Source organism: Microtus ochrogaster, chromosome 4 (assembly GCF_000317375.1).
Source record: "Microtus ochrogaster isolate Prairie Vole_2 chromosome 4, MicOch1.0, whole genome shotgun sequence".
In the NCBI taxonomy this organism is placed as follows: domain Eukaryota; kingdom Metazoa; phylum Chordata; class Mammalia; order Rodentia; family Cricetidae; genus Microtus; species Microtus ochrogaster.
The window spans coordinates 76,472,283-76,492,330 of record NC_022011.1 but is presented as its reverse complement, the minus strand read 5'-3'; the positions used below and the strand labels follow the sequence as shown (position 1 = coordinate 76,492,330).

The 20,048-nt window shown below is 38.8% G+C and overlaps 1 protein-coding gene across 4 annotated transcripts in view; it reads right to left on the bottom strand.

The window, feature by feature from the left end:
• Nucleotides 1-20,048, bottom strand: part of LOC101992922 (sodium channel protein type 2 subunit alpha) — a 118,504-nt gene that overhangs the window by 12,133 nt on the left and 86,323 nt on the right. For all 4 annotated transcript variants that reach the window (XM_026778687.1, XM_013345868.2, XM_026778686.1 and 1 more), the window contains 6 exons: nucleotides 12,375-12,495; nucleotides 10,284-10,438; nucleotides 8,113-8,286; nucleotides 4,681-4,803; nucleotides 2,380-2,661; nucleotides 1,380-1,433 (listed from right to left, as the gene is read on the bottom strand). In XM_026778687.1, coding sequence (XP_026634488.1) covers nucleotides 1,380-1,433; nucleotides 2,380-2,661; nucleotides 4,681-4,803; nucleotides 8,113-8,286; nucleotides 10,284-10,438; nucleotides 12,375-12,495 — 909 coding nt within the window. The remainder of the gene's footprint in view (nucleotides 1-1,379; nucleotides 1,434-2,379; nucleotides 2,662-4,680; nucleotides 4,804-8,112; nucleotides 8,287-10,283; nucleotides 10,439-12,374; nucleotides 12,496-20,048) is intronic.

Below are 20,048 nucleotides of genomic sequence, written 5' to 3'. Positions count from 1 at the left end.
TCAGAGTCCATAAACATCTGTATTGTATATTTTGAACCTTTCTGCTTCAATAACTCAGTTAGTGCCAAGCACACGAGGCTACAGTGTAAAACAAAGCGAGATAATGTTGAGGTAGCCCTTGGTATCCTAGGTGACAAGCAAAACCTTACTAACATGATTCAGAAAACACTCGTTGTTAGGATCCCTAAGGCACTGCAGGCTGTTTACCGCTCTCTGGCTCTGATGCGTGGTTTTATGAGGCTGATATAAACAACTCAGGGATTTTTTTTTTTTTTTTTTTTTTACTACAGAGAGCTAATTACTGGTGCAGAGAAATCAGAAATAAGACAAAAATAAAAGAAATAATACAGAGAGTATTTGGGGGGCTCTAGCAAACCAGAAGCCAGTCCATTCCAAAATGCCACTTTCTTCCTTGATAAATTGTGTGAAATGAACAAAAATTGAAGCAAAAATCTCCACTGCGTTTCTAAGGTCGATTTTGCAAATCTCCGCCTTCTCTCCCACACTTCCATCTCCGGCAGGAGACGCTATTAGGTTTTGGTTTGTTTGTTTTGTTTCCTGTGTTCCCCGCCATTTGTCATTATTAGTCATTTCCGTCCTCTGAGAAGATCAAATGCTGGAGGAAACTTATGGCAGATGAAAAATATTGCCCAGAGGACTTCTGTTCACAAAAATAAAATGTCTCATTTTGAAAATACAATTCATAAAAATTTAAGCAAGCATCAGGGCCCAAGCTTACTAGAAAAGTCAAAAGAAGAAACGAAAACTGAAAAAGGAAAGAAAAGAAGAAGAAACCACAGTGAGGGGCCAGAGGGATGGTTTAGCAGTTAAGGTTAAGGTTAAGAGTATTTGTTGCTTTTCCAGCGGACCAGAGCTCAGCTCCCAGCACTCACAAGGAGGTTCACAACTGCCTGTATCTCCAGCTCCAGAGGATCTAGTTCCCTCTTCTGGCCTCTATGGGCACCAGACACACATGTGATGCACAGACATACAAGTAAGCAAAAAATACTGACACACACACACACACACACACAAATAAAATAAATCTTAAAAACAATTTATAGTGACTTGAGAAAAACCTTGTAACTAAAATTTGAAAAACTGGCTGGTTTCAATTCTCTGGTTACTAACTATTTCTACAGTTATTATTAGACCTTCAGCATGTTAAAAAATTTCAACTCTGTAACTAAAGACTGGGATCCCCTGTAGAAATTTTCTTAAAGAAATAATATAAGTACTTCATTTTGGTAAAATAGCTGTGTCCTGTAAATTGATCTACACTTATATCATTTTTGCTGTGGTTTGCCATTGATGATTTACAATAATATGGACACATTCATTTGATCAAAGCAAGCAATTTCTTGCCTAAATGGACTTACATTTCTTGAGTCAACAGCTGCATACATGATGTCCATCCATCCTTTAAATGTAGCCTGTAAAACAGCCAAAATGTTTACTTTTCCTCTTTATTACAATTCAGAAAATAACTTATCAGGGTAGAAGTACAAACAAAAGAGGAAACTAAAACCCCGAAAGACAGTTCTCTAGATATTTCCACCACAAAATATGGCAATGGATTGGGTGATAGATAAGCTTCATTTGACAGCGCATTACACAGTGCGTGAAGGTTTTAACACATCCCATAATGTTCTACAGAGACCAACAACTTAAAAATGTCTAAGTAGTTAACAAGATCCATTCAAAGACATTTGTATAACGCTGTTTATGGCTATTATTTAAACTCCATGGATAGTATTTGGTGATAGAAGCAAAATTTTGTGAAACCTTTTGGCGCATATTTAACATGTATAATGAAATCCTGAATTTCCTTCACAATATACGATCATGAAAGTCACCTCAACAGCCTTTGACTATGATATGATTATTAGAATGATTGTTATAAGGAACCTAGGAAAGCACTTCAGGAAGATTATCAGCATGCGATAATTACTCTATATGTGCATATCCTCTGCCTTTAGACATTCATTCACTGATAGACTTAGACCAACATCACATACAATGGTCATAAGTGATGCTGCAATTAGAACCAGCACATTTCCATGTGCAGTGTGCAACCAGTATGTGAAAGAGAGGGGAATGTAGAGATGTTTTCACACACAGAGTATGCATTGCATTTCCTTTGGACACATGCCCAGGACTGGAATCCCCAGATCACATGATGGTTCTTTTCTACGTTTTTGAGGGATCCCTCCGATGCTTCCCATAAGCCTTACTAATTAGCATTTCCACTAGCAGTGTGCAGGTTGCTGCAAGCATGGTATCTGTCTTCTCTTTGATGACACTTATTCTAACAGCTGTCAGGCAGCAGAGAAAAACAATTTTTGACACATGGCAAGCAACATGAAGGTGGCCACTTACCACTTGAAGCAGAGAAAGATAGCCAAGTCCCACGTTATCGAAGTTGACTTTCACGTTCTTCCACCTGGCTGTCTGGTTGCTCTCTATGAGAGCTTGGCACTCACTGAAGTTGTTGACCACACTCACATCGAACATGTCCCCAGTGGTGTAGTTGATGCAGTGATAGAACTTGCCAGCAAAGAGATTCACTCCCATGATGCTGAATATTAGCCAAAAGATCAGGCAGACCAGAAGCACGTTCATTATGGATGGGATGGCACCCAGAAGAGCATTTACAACAACCTGGCACAGGAGGAGAAGGCGGAAACCCATGAAAGGACAGGTATTTATGTTCACTTCCTTTCAAATGTTATTAGTAAGTCATGATTTCAGCTTGAAAAATGGCTCAACTGTTGCTCTACAAGAGGACCTAGACTTGGTTCCCAGCACCAATGTCAGGTGGCTAACATTCTCCTGGAACTTTCAGGGATCTAACACCTTTTTCTAGCCTCAAGGGCATCTAAACTCATGTGTTTTACATCCATATATACTCTGTCACATGAACATACACTGAATATAAACAAATATACCTTCAAAAAGAAAAGAGAATAAAGGTCTGGAGAGTTCACTGAATGACTAATAGAATTGCCTGCTCGAGAGGATCTAGGTTTGGTTCCCATCATCAACATGAAGGCGCTCAGAACTGGCTGCAACTTGTTACAGAGATTCTGGCACCCTGTCCTAGCTGCTAAGGCTAACATACATACATATGGTGCACATGCATATCAGCATGCAACTATCCATACACATAATACAAACTATAAAGCCTTATCTAGCAAAGGAAATAATGGTCAAAATATAGAAAAAAATACTTCTCTCCTCAAAGTTGAATATTCGTTAGAAGTACCCAAAAGCTTTATCTAAAAATTTTAGATCAAAATTTAGAATTTCAAAATTCTAAATTACAGAAGAATATGAAATGAATTGCATTATGAAATGTTTTCTTGGGGGTAAGCACATGTATGTAACAGATTTTCAGCAAGAAATGGAGATAATTAAAATAAATATGTAACTAAGCCCACAAATAATGACATAAATGTATAAGATCATCTGAACAATCAATATTTTAAAAATGGAAAGTGTGCAATGCTGTATTGTATACGAAGTGTACAATACCAAACTGAGAGCCAAAGAGAACATTTGAGCGTACAATGTGATACAGAGACCTCCATATCACACTCGAGACCTCAGATTTGGTCCCAAGGCCAAGAAAGAGGAAGCTGGTGAATAGGAAAGATAAATTTGACATGGAAAATATGAAACATGTTCTAGTACAGAACATTTAACATCCTACTACTGCAAAACATGGATTTATTTAATTGTTAAAGAAAAAAATCTAACAGCTAGCCAAACATTTCTTTCTATACATAGAAAAGCAGGACATGCCTAGACATGCACAAACATGGCTACACATGCACCAATGTTCCTACACACCAACACATAACAGGCATCTCTGGCTGTGCTTGTAATACCCTGATGAAGTCTCAGGAAGTATTTTCATTTCTGTTTTTGTCTTGTCTTGTAAAGAGTTTTTGAGACAGTGTGTCACTTTTTAGCTAAGCCTGGCTTGGAAGTGACTATGTAGGCTGGTAATCCTCTGATCTCAGACTTCTGAGTGCTAGGATTACAGGGAGCTGTTTTAAGTATCACAAAAAGCATCCATTTGCAGGGTTTTTTTTTTTTTAATACTCAGTACCATGGAGACGGGCTACAATTATTTTCTAGGTGGTGACGGTATGTGTTCTTGGGCTTTTGTCCCAGCGGATGACAAATGTCAGCATGAATTCCTTCTGGTCCTTTATACTGCCTTTCTAAGGGAGTATTAGATTTCTACAGCTGACCTACTTTTTAGACATCTTTGTCTGTGCTTAAAAACCAAAAGGCCAGAGTCAGTCTTCAACAGACACCAGGTTCACAATACAGTGCAGGGAAGAAATGATGATTCATGATTAGGTGGTTTTAAATGACATCAAGTTAGATGTCCTGCACATTTTAAAATAGAGGGAAGATCAGTAATCTTGAGTCATATCGGCAATCTTCGAGATATGATCAAGAATTTCCTAATGAAAAGGAAAGGAATTAAAGGCATCTGGCACTGCGTTCTGTTGAGTCAAATAACGATACGCATTATGGACACTGGTTGCATCTTACTGATTGATTGATTATGTCAACACGAAGATGGATTTGTCCCTCCTACTGTAGAAAGTTTCAGGTTGCTCTTAACTATATAGTTCCAGCAAACTCTAAGGTGTTTGGTCTTACCCTCATTCCTTCAAAGCGAGATAAGGCTCTGAGTGGCCTGAGAGCTCTTAATGTTCTGAGGGATTTGATGGCACCGAGCTCTGAATAGCCCAAGGCATTTGCAGTTAAGCTAACCAATGAGACCTATGCAAAAGAGAGAACACAAGTGATTAAAGTTAGAGATAAAAATGTCTACAAACCCCTCAACCTTGCTCTGTGGAACAAAGAAGCAAGAAGTTCTCAGACTTGTGGGAGTTTCCACATCATCCAGAACTTAAGATCACTGAGAGCTACAGCAAGAATATCATCCTCTGTTTTAGTCTTGTCTTTCTACCCTTCTTTTTAGATGATTGTTCTCTAATGAAATGGAGAAAGAAAGAATATGGATTCAGTCGGTGGGGGAGAATCTGGAGCAGTTGGGGGAGGGGAAACTGTAATCAGAATTTGTATGGGGAAAAAAAAAAACTTCTCAATTAAAAAAACACGAGCATGTGATCAAACCGGACTCTCTGTGGCTGACAATGGGGGCTGACTGAGAAGCCATTGATAAAGTCACTGGGACTTGTTTTTACGGCATGATCTGGCTTTTTGGGACCCTTGTCTATATGGATGCACAGCTCTCTAGGCCTGGATGTAGAGGGGAGGGCCTTGGACTTCCCACAGGGCAGGTTTCCCTGCCCTCTCTCAAGCAAGGAGGGAGAGGGAAGAGGGGGTGTGGGGGAGCGGGAGGGGATTGGGAGGAGGGAAGGAAGTGTAAATATTTGAATGGGAAAATAAAAAAAAAAAGAAAAGAAAAGAAAAATTAAAAAAACATTGAGAGTTGGCAAAGTTTGATTTAGTATGCTTGGGAAAAGGCTTGAGAATTTATATTTTTCTATATTTTCTGGTAAAATAAACAGTGTTGATTCATAAATCACATTTTGGGAATTATCATTAATTAAAGCAAATAGTGAATGAAAAGAAAGAAAACTGAGATTTTAGTATAACTAAAGAATTTTAAGGTTATGATTTTTTTAGTCATTTATATTTATGTTACTAGTGCTATTGGTAAAAATTCTAAAAAAAATCTCAGTTAAAAAAAAAAGAAAAGCTGTCATAGCCATTATTAAGATACCCAATTACCTTGGAAAACTATGAATATTATATGAACTCAGAAAAGAAATGTTATCTCATTCTAAAGGACACAAAAATTTGAATATCAGATAACTAGAAATAAATACACAATACAGTTTTTAAGAGTATTATGATAAGTATTTGAAAAATGGTTTCTAAGAAAAATAACAGAAGTGAACAGAATTTCTTTTACAGAAACCTTGGTTTATCTAAACTATTTTGTACAGATTATCTGAAAGCAACGCGTCTGAATTTAAGGGAGAGATGAGGTACAACATCCATCCGGGTAGTTTAGGCCCATGTAACTCTTCTCCTCATAGGTAACCGAGGAACAAAGTGTCAGAATTTTCAAGAACTGTGAAGGCTTTCAGAATGGGATCCAGGAGGACCTGAGTGTTTTACATTCTCTGAGGCCAGCATCCAAGGGACAGGCACACATTGGAGAGAAAAGAACTGGGGCAGAACCATTGGAGAACTGAAGAAGTGGGAAGCCATGGCACTTTCAGTAAGTGGTTAGCGACACTTGAAAAGGAGATACATCTGGGTCTTCTTGGGACGCCATAATAGTCTTGAATCTTCTGGGTTTTTATTTAAGATAGTCTTCAAAAATCTTCCTCTCCACTAACCTCTCTATCTTCATGGTTCTTCGGATGGCATCATGAGTTCCTCAAACAGCTGTCCTTCTTAATTTGTCTTCCACTTACAAACCTTTCCACCCTATTCCCTGCCCTCTGAGTTCACTCTCAAGCGCTGGTTCTCAGGGTGGGCACCCATCAGGGTTCCTCCCATCTCTGGACCTACTGGCATTTTTTTCACTCAAACTCTGATTTACTCTACTCTCAAGAAACCTTTCTTCAGGGGAAGTCATTGACTATACATTTGTCCTTACTGGTCAAACTTAAACTTCCTTAGGACCAGAGAAATAACTTTTCAAGTTATAGCTCCATAAGGAAGCAGATTATTGGAAAGCATATTTGATTTTTTTTTTTTGATTTTTGAGACAGGGTTTCTCCATAGCTTTTTGGTTTCTGTCCTGGAACTAGCTCTTGTAGACCAGAAGGCTGGCCTCGAACTCACAGAGATCCACCTGCTTCTGCCTCCCGAGTGCTGGGATTAAAGGCATGCGCCACCACTGCCTGACTGGAAAGCATATTTGATTTTAAACAAAGTATCAACCAGCTTAATGTATACTCATGAGAGTATTCATAAATCTAAAATAGTAGATATCAAAGCATACTAGACAATGTGAGTTCATATTAGACAATTTAGATTAGACAATGTCAGTTCAGGAAGCAAGTCAACTTTCTTTTTGGGTTTCTTTATGCTTCATTAATATGAATATGATAACTTAGCCTTGTTTATATATTAAATATTAGCTATGATATCATCAAGCTACTGATCTGTTACAAGTTCACGCAAAAAAGTGAAAAGAATCATGTCTTACAACTTGTCACACAAAAGAAGGACTGGTAGTATATTTGACACGCTTGTTTCATTGTTTGGAATTGCCAAACATAAACATACGTTGGTTTTAATTTTTATATATTGTCTTTCTGCATTCAAAAAAATCTTTTTTTCTTGGTTTTTTGAGACAGGGTTTCTCTGTGGTTTTGGAGCCTGTCCTGGAACTAGCTCTTGTAGACCAGGCTGGTCTCGAACTCACAGAGATCCACCTGCCTCTGCCTCCCGAGTGCTGGGATTAAAGGCGTGTGCCACCACCGCTCAGCTCAAGAAAATCTTTAATGGAGTTCTTCATGTACCCTTTGAATGTTACATTTAGGAAAAATTACCATATTCAATTATTTTAAATACTTCTATATTTTGATATTCTGTTTTAATATCTTTAAGTACCAATACAGGTTAATCAGTCCTTAAAGTATTGGTTAGCCAATCTGATTTCAGTCGCCAGAAAAATTCAGTGGTATCACTTGGTTTTGGACTTTTGAATTTACATAAAATTAATATTCTATGTATGGGACATTTATTTCTCAGTAGGGCTCAACTGCTGACAAATCCTATTGCCAAAGATGCTCATGAAGAATTCTAACAACTGTAATTGTATGAAGTGTGAGAATTAAAAACAAAGTTAGAAAACAACCATACTTTTGCATAGCTTGGATTTTCATACTGATTTGAATATTCAAACTAACTCACTAAATACAAGGTGGCACTTATAAATCCTCAAAAATGTGTCTCAGATATACTTCCACTGGAAGGGTTGAAAACATCATTTATATTTGGACTCAAGCAGTGTTTCTCCAAGTGCCTGCTCCATGCTACCAGGACCAAGGCTCATCATCCCCTGTTGAAAAAGAGAAGAGGGAACCTCAGGGTACTCACATCAACAATCAGGAAGTCCAGCCAGCACCAGGCATTGGTGAAATACATCTGGAAACCGTAGGCCACCCACTTGAGAAGCATCTCCAGGATGAAGATGTAAGTGAAGACCTTATCAGCATACTCCAGCATGGTCTTGATGGTCTTTCGCTGCTCGATATATATGTCTTCAAAGGCCTACAGGGGAAGATATGGTATTGAACATCATTGTCAAGAACAGATTTTATTTTATGTATTGGAAAAAAAATTGCAAAAACAAGCCTTCTTTAGTCAGGGGCAGGAGGGGCATCACGCTGTCCTGGCTTCACAGTTATCTACGAATGTGAGGAGCGCCTGGGCATTGCAGCCTATCAAAGAGACTCACGCAATTTTACATCTGGATATTGAGACTATCCCCAAAGAGGATGTGTGAGATGTGTGAGCAAAGGCCAGATGTTCAGATAGTTCTTTCTCAATCAAGAGGTGGTGTCATTTAGAAATAGCTCAGAATCCAGAGTGACTGGTGGTCCCCTCCCTGGAGTGTGTAACTAGGCTACAGGAGTCTCCTGAGCATGGGAAGAGGGGGGAGGGGGGATTATCTCTTCACTTTCTCCAGCAGTTGTGTGGGTGTCTCTGGAAGCTGCCATCCTTCTGCAGCTCTTAGGAAAGAAAGGGTATGGCCATTTTACAGGAACCCCTGAGCCTTCTAGAATGAAAGGATCTTGTCATACAACACTCCTTAGAGGAAACGTCAAAACAGTGTGTGGTGGCCTGGATCAAGGAGCTAAGAAAGTTTTCTTTTTAGAGAAGGAGGGCAACCAGGTTTATGACAGTACTGGGCAGAAGGACTTTGGAGTTTAGCTTGGAGCTCAAGCTGGAAGCCTCAGAATCCAGCTCTTGTGTGAGCAAGTGCATGGACTTCGGTGAGCTGTGGCTGAGTGGACCAGGGGGCCAACAGCTCTTACAGGAAGGCCACACCCTGGTAAGGACTCAGATACTCTCCTACCTGAGGAGATGGCAGGATGCAGGGCTCAGTCAAGCCAGACGTGGGCTTAAAGGCCCCCAGAAGCAAGTTGGTCATTCTCTCATTGAAAACCACTCACAAACACTTTCAGAAAATTAAAAGTCAAGGAAATGCAACTACCGTCACATTGCAAAATGAGAAAAATGATCGTTCCATTTTATTATATTAATGATATTTGATTAAATTATTCATCCCGTTAAATGAAGTCAGTTGCAAACTAGGTTTGTAATGCTTCCGGAAAGCAAGGTAGTCAGTCAGTCACCGTTGGCTTTGGCTGGCAAGTGGATTGGTGTGAATCAGTCGGCTGCCTCTATTAAGCAGCTCCCACTTCAGCTGGCAATCCCACATCACATCTGCATAGCCGCTCTGAAGAGGTGCCATTGATCTTTCTCTTTGCCAGTTGAGGCATTGCGTGGATGATGTGGGAATGATTTCTTATTAATAAAGAAACTGCCTAGGCCCATTTCATAGGCCAGCCCTTAGGTAGGTGGAGAAAACAGAACAGGATGCTGGGAGAAAGAAGCTGAGTCAGTGAGCCGCCATGATTCTCCCACGCCAGACAGATGCAGGTTAAGATCATTCCTGGTAAGCCAGCTTGTGGGCCACACAGAATAATAGAAATGGGTTAGATCAATATGTAAGAGCTAGCCAATAAGAGGCTGAAACTAATGGGTCAGGCAGTGATTAAAAGAATACAGTTTCCGTGTAATTATTTCGGGTATAAAGCTAGCCGTGCAGGCGGCCGGGTGCTGGGGACGCAGCTCCGCTGCTCTTATTTCAACACGTGGACACTCTAAAACCTTTTTAACTAAGAGAACAATTGCATTTACGTTTGTATTATATGGTTAAAATTCAGTAGATGCTGATAAGTTATAGTAATGGACTTGAGAATAAAAGAATAAAATTCTCTTATTATGCAAAAATAAAATGAACTGCCACTGGTGACTGAACGTCAGGGAGAATTTTTTTTTTGAAAGTGTATGGGAACAGACACTGTCTAAGCGTAATCCTATCTGGCTCCTCCAGAGAAAGCAGTGTAAGCTGCTGCTCTCACGGGCCCTTCCACACATAACTTTCGCTTTTCCCGACAGTCTGCTTTATGAATGGGTAAAGTGAGGTTCACTGGAGGGAAGAAGGGGAAGGATGGAGGCACAGGCACCGAGTCACATACCAGAGCACCGCTGCTGAGCAGAATCATGAAGACGATGAAGGTTTCGAACCAGTTGTGCTCCACTATCTTGTAGCACGTTTTCCTCACGTTCCACCAGAGCTTGCCTTTGCCTTCTTCTATGCTGATCTGACAGCACTTGAACTTCCTCACGCAGTCTAACAAACAGGATAGTGGATGAAAGGAAGGCCATCAGTCACTCTGCGCCTTGGGAAGGCGGGACGTTCTCTTGCCTCTTACCTCACGGCGCATTAGAGACAACTTTATTTGAAGGCTAGCTTCCACTTCACAGACATCAAGACCAACAGGATAGCCTTTTAACGGTTCGCTAGATGGTTATTTTTATGTGCATATAGCTATGTTATAATACACCACAAAACAATCAAATGCAGAGACCCATAAAGTGAAAGCTCCATCTTATTTTTCTGTTTTGGCTTCGTCCCATGAATCATTCCTCCTACTACTACTATACCTAGGAATTACATATATCTGAATTCTCATTAGTTCATTTCATGGCATAACATAATTTTTTCCATCTAACCATAAGGTTTGTGAAAGATTCTATTATGTTTCTCTCCATAAGATTATGGGAAATTTTATAAATGCTCACTATTATTGAATAATTGGGTTGATTTGTTGCTGACCATTACCAACAACAATGCAACAAGCCCCTGTATGTAATTTGTGAGTTACTAGGTAAAAAAAAAAAAAGCTTTTCAGCAAATATTTATTGAACAGTTGTTGTATTCAAAGAATTGTACTTGGAAAAATCATAATCAGATTACAGTATGTAAAATGGCTTTGCCCTTGGGGAATGTACATTTTAGTGGGAGTGACTTTTCAGTCATAGAAAAACAACTATTATAAGGTAAAGTCTTATAAAAATCTTATCAATAAAGTTTAATTTTTGTATTTTATGGAGTAAAATGGATTGGGGGCTCGATCTTCAGAGCTACATAAGAGTCCTATTGATAACACGAAGTGAGAAGAATCAATTAAAATATACAGGCAAAAATTAGTGACTGGAAAGTCTGAACATCATGCCCAAGGTGGTAGCAGTCAAGCCCAGGTGATCTGCTTAGAGTTGAGCATTTTATATGGCTTGATATTCAGCACTGTTGGCAGATGATATAACTGACCCTCATCTGACAGGATATAATTTTAGCTTTCTTTAGAGAATCATTTTGAGAGTATTCTGATGCTAGCAATGGCCCCATATAAAAGTATGCAATATATTTCAGCTTCCTTAAATCTTTCATCTTTGTTGAAAAAAAAATCACAAAAATATTGGACCTTGATATGTCAGGTTATTTCCTTACTCATTTTAGATGCTTGTCTTTTCCTTTGCTTTTTAACAACTTCAACAGTTATGCATCTAGCTTATGCATCTGGTTTAGCTATTTCTCCTGTTTGCTAGTTTAGCAGACCAGAAGAGTGAATTGTGCTGCCTGAGTTTTTTTTTTTTGGTCAACACAAGCTCAGCTCATCTGGGAAGAGAGAACCTTGGCTGAGCAAATGCCTCCACCTGACTGATGTGTATCCAAATCTGTTGGGCATTTTCTTGGTTCATGATTGACATGAGAGGGCCCAGTTCACTGTGCTGCTGCTACGTTTTGACCACAGTCACATGTTGTGGAGGGAAGCACGGAGAACAAGCTGGTGAGCCCCCTTTCTCCATGGCCTCTGCTTCAGTCCTTGCCTCTAGGTTTTTGACTTGACTTCCTGCCCTGACTTCTTTCATGGTGGACTCTGACATAGAAATGGAAGGCCAATGAACTTTTTCCTCTTCGGTTTATTTTGTTCAGAGGGTTTTCATCATAGGAACAGAAAGTAAGCTAATACAACAGCAGCACATCTCAGAGGTGATCAGTACCTTCGAAAGCGAAAGGATCTAAATACATAATTTAAACCTATAATAAGAAAAGGTACCTTTGTTCTGAGATTTAAAACAAAGCAAACTAACGAACAGTGGGTAGATAAACAGGCAAGGGTGATTAGAGGCAGTTAGGTGGTAGGTAGAGAGATGAGGACAGCTGGCAGGGAAGATGGGTAGACAAAAGAAGCGGTACTGAAACTACCCTGCTGCTTGCTTACCCTCCGTGAAGCAGGCTTCTGGCTCAAGGGATTCTTCTGGTTCTGCTTCCGGCTGCTCTCCCTCTGCCGGAGCACCTATATCCACTGTACTGCCTTCGGATGAACTAGTTGCGTTCAATTTCTGAAAACCAACCCCACAGAAAAGCTTTTAAACACGTTCTCTAATCCAAACAAAGATTCCTAAGTCGTGCCCCCCGCCCCAGTCTTCTGTAAGCATTCTCTTGATCTGTAATTTAAGAATAACTTAAATACAATGCCAATCTGCTTTGGGAGAGGTGGGGGTCACAAGATTAGATACAGCACTGTAGAATATATATATATTTTTTTTTTCTTAAACACAGTGCAACTTAAATAGCTTTTGTTTAAGCCCATCTATGAGGTTTCTGAAATAGAATTCTACAGAGAGCTTATGCAAACTGCCAGCCAGATGGTCACTGGGATCTTGTTTTGGCAAATTCATTTGTCAATGGTATAACGCGTTTTATTCTAAAATTGTGACCCGTCCAACAAAAGCTGCACAAATGTATTTTCATGTCAAATGTAGAAAAGGTTGGGTCAAATGCACATAAACAGCAACATTCTAAATTTTTCCTCTTTTCATTGACATGAAAACATAGACTACTGGTTATTATTAGAGACATTCTATAACTCTCTATTTTGGAGAAGAGCAGCACATTGTTAGCTATCCAGCAAGAGCAGCTATCTCGCATTCTCTTTGGCCAATGCACTCTTGGGTTTCACTGTGCATTTGGAAACTACCTGTTACTTTGGCACTCTTGCCTGTCCTCTTAGAAACGGCAGAAACAAATCATCACATGTTATTTTGTTTCCTTTGGGTTCAACCAAAATTATCCAAGGGAAACTATAGAGGTAAGAAGTTGTCTCAAATATTGGCATGCATTCGCTTTCTCCAGGTCAGTCTATCCCTGGGACCAGCATAAAGAGCGAGGTCCCAGCCTTTAGCCTGATTTTACAAAGCTGCAGGCTTGGTGCAGGGCCAGGTGTGAGTGCCGCATGGAACCAGAGTAGTTTAGGCCACAGCATTCTCAAACCTGTTACAATGTTATTACCATCAGTGCATAACATTAGAGGTGGCTGAGCTCCGAGAGCACCTTTACCAAGAGGATGAGGGAAGCACATGATAAGATGAACACCGACACATGGAACACTGGAATCAAATGGATGCTAGAGTTTCGATGGGAAAGACTCTACTCACACTTCGGGTAAGAATTATGTGGATAATTTCCTAATAAGGTGATTCTTTATTAGCATGAACACAATTTTATTTGTATGACGTGTTGACTTAGCATGTTTGGAGTTCATATGAAGAAAGGATTATGTATGTAATATATATGAAATTGAAATGTCTTAACTAATTTAACAATATCAATAATATTACATACTCCTGCTTTCTAAGAATTAGTTTTGTGATTACTTAAAATTTGTCCAAACAATGTTAAAAGTTATAAGCTGATTTTTCTCCTCATTGACCATTTTATATTAGCAGGTAATAACATCTTTGCAATTAAAATTTGTATATAGTTTGTTCTTTGATGAGACACCAAACTAAAACTTATTATAAATATTCCAAGTTTTGAGGCCTTTTCTGATTGCATATCCTTTCTTTTAGGTTTGACTCTTTCTTACATAAGTACACTTGGATTTGTAGCCATGTGATTGACTCCTAAACCAATCTTTCATTACTTGTAGAGATTCATCTAACATCAAGTTATTACACCTTAGAGGTCAGATGATACAGGCTTTGTCATATACAGGGTTTAGAAACACAGCACAGGTAACGGGACAACCTGAAGTTCAGTCACATCTGATTTAACTCTACATAGTAAGAATAGAAAACATTCCTCTTAATAAAGAGGATAACAGGGGCTGGAGAGATGGCTCAGTGGTTAAGAGCACCGCCTGCTCTTCCAAAGGTCCTGAGTTCAATTCCCAGTAACCACATGGTGGCTCACAACCATCTGTACTGAGATCTGGTGCCCTCTTCTGGCCTGCAGGCACACACATGGCTCACAACCATCTGTACTGAGATCTGGTGCCCTCTTCTGGCCTGCAGGCACAGCACTGAGAATACTGTATACATAATAAATAAATCTTTTTTTAAAAAAAAAACAAACAAAGAGGATAATATCGGAAATGCAGAATGGAGATTCTAATACAAAAATTCAGGTCCCTCCTTATGTCAGTGCTCACGTTGGCACAGGTCAATGGCTGTATCAGCACAGACATCAGCATGATGGTTGATCTGATTGTCAACATGATAGGTTCCAGAATCACACCGGGAAAAACCTCTGAGCTTATCTGTGAGAGAATTTCTAGACAGAATTAACAGAAGTGAGAGGATCCACCCCAAATGTGGACAGCGCCATCCCATAGGGTGGGGTCTTCACTAAATGAAAGGAGAAGGTGAGCAGAGAGACAGCAATCAATGTTGTCTGCTTTGTGCCTGTGGATGCCATGGCACCAGTTAGCTCATACTCTGACAACTGTGCCTTCCTTTCTGTGATGGATGTATCCTCAAACTGAGAGCTGAACTCTTCCATGCTTCCTGAAGTTGCTTTTGTGAGTATATTATCACAGCAATGGGAAAATTAACTAATACAACCAATAGTAAGTATGGCTTAGATACTCAATAAATATTACTTGGAAATGAATGGATGGGTGGATATATTTATGAAGGGCTTCATAACAGAATGACGTCTGGTACTGGATGTTTTGAAGTAGTCACCACATAAAATGTCATAGGATTCAAAATCTTCAAAAGTTTCTCTACAGTGCCAGCTCTCACCCCTATGACCACATATCTGGGTTGTCAATATTTTAAAAGATGTCATGAAGACCAACATCACCAGAATCCATCACTTTCCCCCTATTTCACAACCATCGTTTGTCCTCCCTTAAATGTGTGAGTCCCTCCACTTCCTAGTTTCTTCCGCTCCACCGTTTCACTAACTTGGGTTTTCTGGACATTTCATAACTTTTTCTGATTTTTCATTCATTTTGGCCTTTCAAGAAGGATGGGCAGAAGTGTTTCAGATAGAGAAACTGAAGTCTTTGCCAAACACATGTGAGCTAATTTAGGGGCATTAACAGTACCCTGAGCCTTATGGATGAGGTTGCAACAATACAGTTCAGCCCCCACAGCTTACTCTGAGTCCCAATTTGCTCTTCATTGAATGAACAAGTCACCAAGCCAATCACTTGTTTTCAATACCTTGTTAAATTTTTTTTAAAAAAGATAAAGTCAATTTGCTCTATTTAGAGTTCATCATACCTCAAAGTAAACAAGAATTCTCTTTATGTGTTTTTCTGTTTTTTTTGTGAAAAATATTTACAGGTCTTATCTGTGAATAACTTAGTCAAAGCCCTTCTCTGTTTTCTCTTCCTCAAACCATAGTGAAAAAGAAATATACACAACTCCTTTTCATTATATCGAGGCCCTTCAGTGCCATTAAAGAAGCAACAGCAGAATTTTGCAATGAACTTCAACACTCAGCTTATTACTTTTATACAAAGTGTAGCTTAAAGTGTGTTTTGTGATTCTGGGATATGCACCTCACTAGGTTTAAGCTTTAGGGGCAGAAGACTGTATTTTTGTCATTACCATATCCCTCGCACCCATCACCCGTTCTTGTCTTTAGGGAACGTTTCTTGTGTCAATGATTGTGTGACCTCACGACCTATTTATGGACTTCAGCCTCTTAAGTACTTCTACCTCTTCCTGCTTGATTGATTCTTCCAGGTTCAAAGGAATATAATTAATCGCAGAGTATCAAGATTCCTTAGATATTCAGGGATGTTAAATGATGATCAACAGTTCTTAAAGTTAGGAGCGCCTCCTGGAAATCAGGTTGCCAAGTATTCATTCATAATTAAGAGGAGCCCATGAGGAAAATTACTACCGAATCAGTTGGTTTCGATCTAGTTTCCTTCTCTCTGCCCTAAATATGTAGATTTACTGTTCCAGAGCGAACGGAACCCCTGAAGCAGCAGCTGCCCCTCCCCTTCCCCAAGGAGCAATAGCATACTGTCTTCCACACATGCTAGTGTGTGTACTTACGCTTGTGGTGTTTAATTTACTATAGCAAAGACCATGCTTCACAGCGAGGCATCACACCACTATCCATGGGCTTACTCACCTTGTCAATGTCAGAGTTAATGAGTGGCTATGCCCTAGGCTTTCTGTACTCTATTCTTCTATGGCATTCTGGGAAATTTCTCTGATGATTCACGAGTAAATGCAACCTTCGTGAATTTGGAACATTTAGTAGACTGGATGTATGACTCAACATTATAGATTCGAGGTAGTGTTTATGATACTGCTGACTTAGATGAATCATAGCTAAGAACCTCAGTGTCGAGTCATATCCATAATTCCTGTATATGTTAATGTAGAAGAAAACACGCATTGAAATATCTCATGAATAAAAACCTTCGTCACAAATCATACTGGAGACGACCAACAAAAACTGATGATCAATAAAATTCCTCATTTCAATTCAATCATTCTGTTGTATAGGAGTTAAATGTTATCATGTTGATAAAATATGTTGCTTAAAATGTATTAAAATCTTACAAAATTAAATGAATTAAGAACTATAGAAACCATAAACTTCACATCAGTTCCTAGCTAAGATGATCCCGGCCACCGTGCGAATTTGCCACTTAGAGCTGTCAAGTGTATATCATTGTCAGTCACTGTTGGAACTTGTGTTTCTCTCTCTCTCTCTCTCTCTCTCTCTCTCTCTCTCTCTCTCTCTCTCTCTTGACAGGGTTTCTCTGTGTAGCCATAGCTGTCCTGGAACTCACTCTGTAGACCAGGCTGACCTCAAACTCACAAAGATCGGCCTGCACCTGCCTCCTCAGTGCTGGGATTAAAGGTGGAGTTTACATTCTTAAGCAAAGTGCCTCCATTTCACCCTGATCTGGGCATCACACATTGGAAAGTGCTGCAAAGTAAGAAAGCAAAAGACAAGCGGGCTATAATAGACCATTTAGTGAGTTTTCTACTTCCCTCTGGCAATACTGAAATATTTAAATTTCCTTCCATACCTAGCTTAGTAGGAAATAAATGGGTGGAATGATATTGTTGAAGCAACATTTGCCCAGTTAAAATATGGGTACAATAACAAGACTGGGATAATAGATTATATAAGAACAGTCTATATATAGAGGGCAGCTATATAAACCAGCAGCAATCAATCTCGTTAGAAATATGAAACATATTCGGGTTAAAAGCTACATTTTATGAACTGCTCATATTGATGATGCTTATTATTATTATCAAGTAGTTATTCAAAATTCTATAAACTCAGCAGCGAAGAACCACGTTTCTCTTGCTGATCTAATAATACCAAACTGCACTATTGCATGTTTTTGGGATGTATATGTGTGTTGTATGTACAAGGTCATGTTGTGCATATGTATATGTTGGTGCATGTATATCTGTGTGTGCATGGAAAGGTCACAGGTTGATATTGTGTGTTTCTCCACTGCTCTCTACTTTAGTTTTTGAATCCGGGTCTCTTACTGAACCCAGAACTCAGTGATTTGGAGAGCTGACTGGGGAGAAGTCCTAGGTATCCCCTTGTCTCTGTCTCTCCCCAGTGCTGGGGTACAGACACTCACTGCTGTACCTGGCTTACACGTGGACTCTGGAGATCCAAATTCACATTCTTGTGCCTGCACAGCAGGCATCTCACAATCGGAGCTATTGCTCCTGACCCTACAACCCATCTTTTAAGTTTAAAGATTACATTTTCAAGTTTTCTTTTCTTTATCAACAATAAATTATTATTAAACTGCAGTGTGCCAAATTAATAACACTCCAGAAAGCCAATGAACATAAATAATTTTAAAAATAATTAAATCCTGATTGGAGAAAAGTTAAGAAAACTCTATTTCACATTTGTTACTATAAAGCTAAGTTATTTTTAAAGGTAATTAGTAAGGGCTGTGCAAAATTTTGAGAACAAAATATATTCTAACTTAATAGTAATAATAAAACACTAAGATTTTAAAAATCTGTATTACCTCAAATGTAGATTAAATCAAGTATTCCAGCTTCTACGGTTTTACTGTCAAAGAATGGAGAGTGTTTAGTCCTGGATCCTGCTGCTAGCATATACTGCAGACACACCAGTTGATTTTACAGGGGTGATGCTAACATCACAACATTGGAGATCATGGTCTGATTGGGTGATGGACTTACAGCCACAGTGACACAGTGACGTTAAAAAGGAAGAGTTGATATTTCCCTTACAATCAGGAATTACAAAATATTGTCAAACCAAAACATCATGTTCATTAGGGTGATTTAACAAAAGAACCATTTTATTATTTATTTTATACAAACTTTAAATATTTGTATTAAATATTTATATTTTTATTTTTATATTTTATTTTATATTTAAATATTTATATTTATATTGATATTTTACTACAAACTTTAAATCCTAGATGACAGACTTTAAGTTTCCTTGGAGTTGCAAAAATGATTTATATTGCGGTGGACAACCCTCAGCAGATATCAATGTGTCTGGCCCATTTTGGTCTGAGAGTAAAGATATGTAGAGCTGTTTTTTTCTTTATCACTACTCCACTGAAAAATTTTCCAGTGAGGGATACTCATTTTCTGAAAAAATCATGAATTATCCACTGATATCATTCCCACCAAAGCTTGCTCACATCTAATCTGTATGCTTTAGACTCCTCCATGCTTTTCATGTGGGAATTTAGTTTGTTCTTCTAGGGATTGAACCATATTTCCAAAAGAGATGGTAAAAGACTTAAAAAAAAGTTGAAGATTACAAGAATCAGTTCTCCTTTGATCTGCTGATACCCTGCCTCAATACTTTAAAAGGTCATGTACTTGATTATTATTTCTCTCAGTGCATTTTCCCTAAAGAAAGTAGAAAGTGGAATATTCAGAGGCCGAGGGAACTAACCTTGCCTCTTTATAAGAAACTAGGAAAAGCCAATACATTATATTGTTTAAAGACAATAAAGAATTAATATTTAATAGGGGAGAAAACTGCATCTTAGATATTTTATACACTATTCTTCTGACAGAAACAGGAGTACTAGCAATTGAATTCTTTTCTAAAGCATCAAAGAATGTTTTGATAATGTTATGATATTTCCTCCTTTCAAAAAAGCTCAACATTCTTCTATTATGAGCTATTTTACAGTTTTAACGTCACTAATTCTAAGTGATAAAGTATCCTACTAACATTTCTGCAAAAGTTGATGGAACTGGAAGAAACAATTTGGTTTAAATATCTGTGCATGGAATTCAATATTAGATAATGAAAAGTTCAATAGAAAGAGCTTACAGAATAGTTACACACAGTCATGGGGTTCTCTCAATAATACAAACAGAGACAAGCACCCGCTGTGGTTTTCCTATGGAGGTCTTTATGAAGCATGGCGCATGTGCGCTGTGCCATGGACTAAGCTTGATAGGAGCTGTGGAGAAGGGGTTGAGAAGGAAGTCACAATGGGTAAAGGGATGAGGATGACGAACTCCAGATCTCAATAAGCACACCACATAAAGATAGATAGAAGACAAAATTCCTCTTTCCTTCCTTCCTTCCTTCCTTCCTTCCTTCCTTCCTTCCTTCCTTCCTTCCTTCCTTCCTTCCTTCCTTCCTTCCT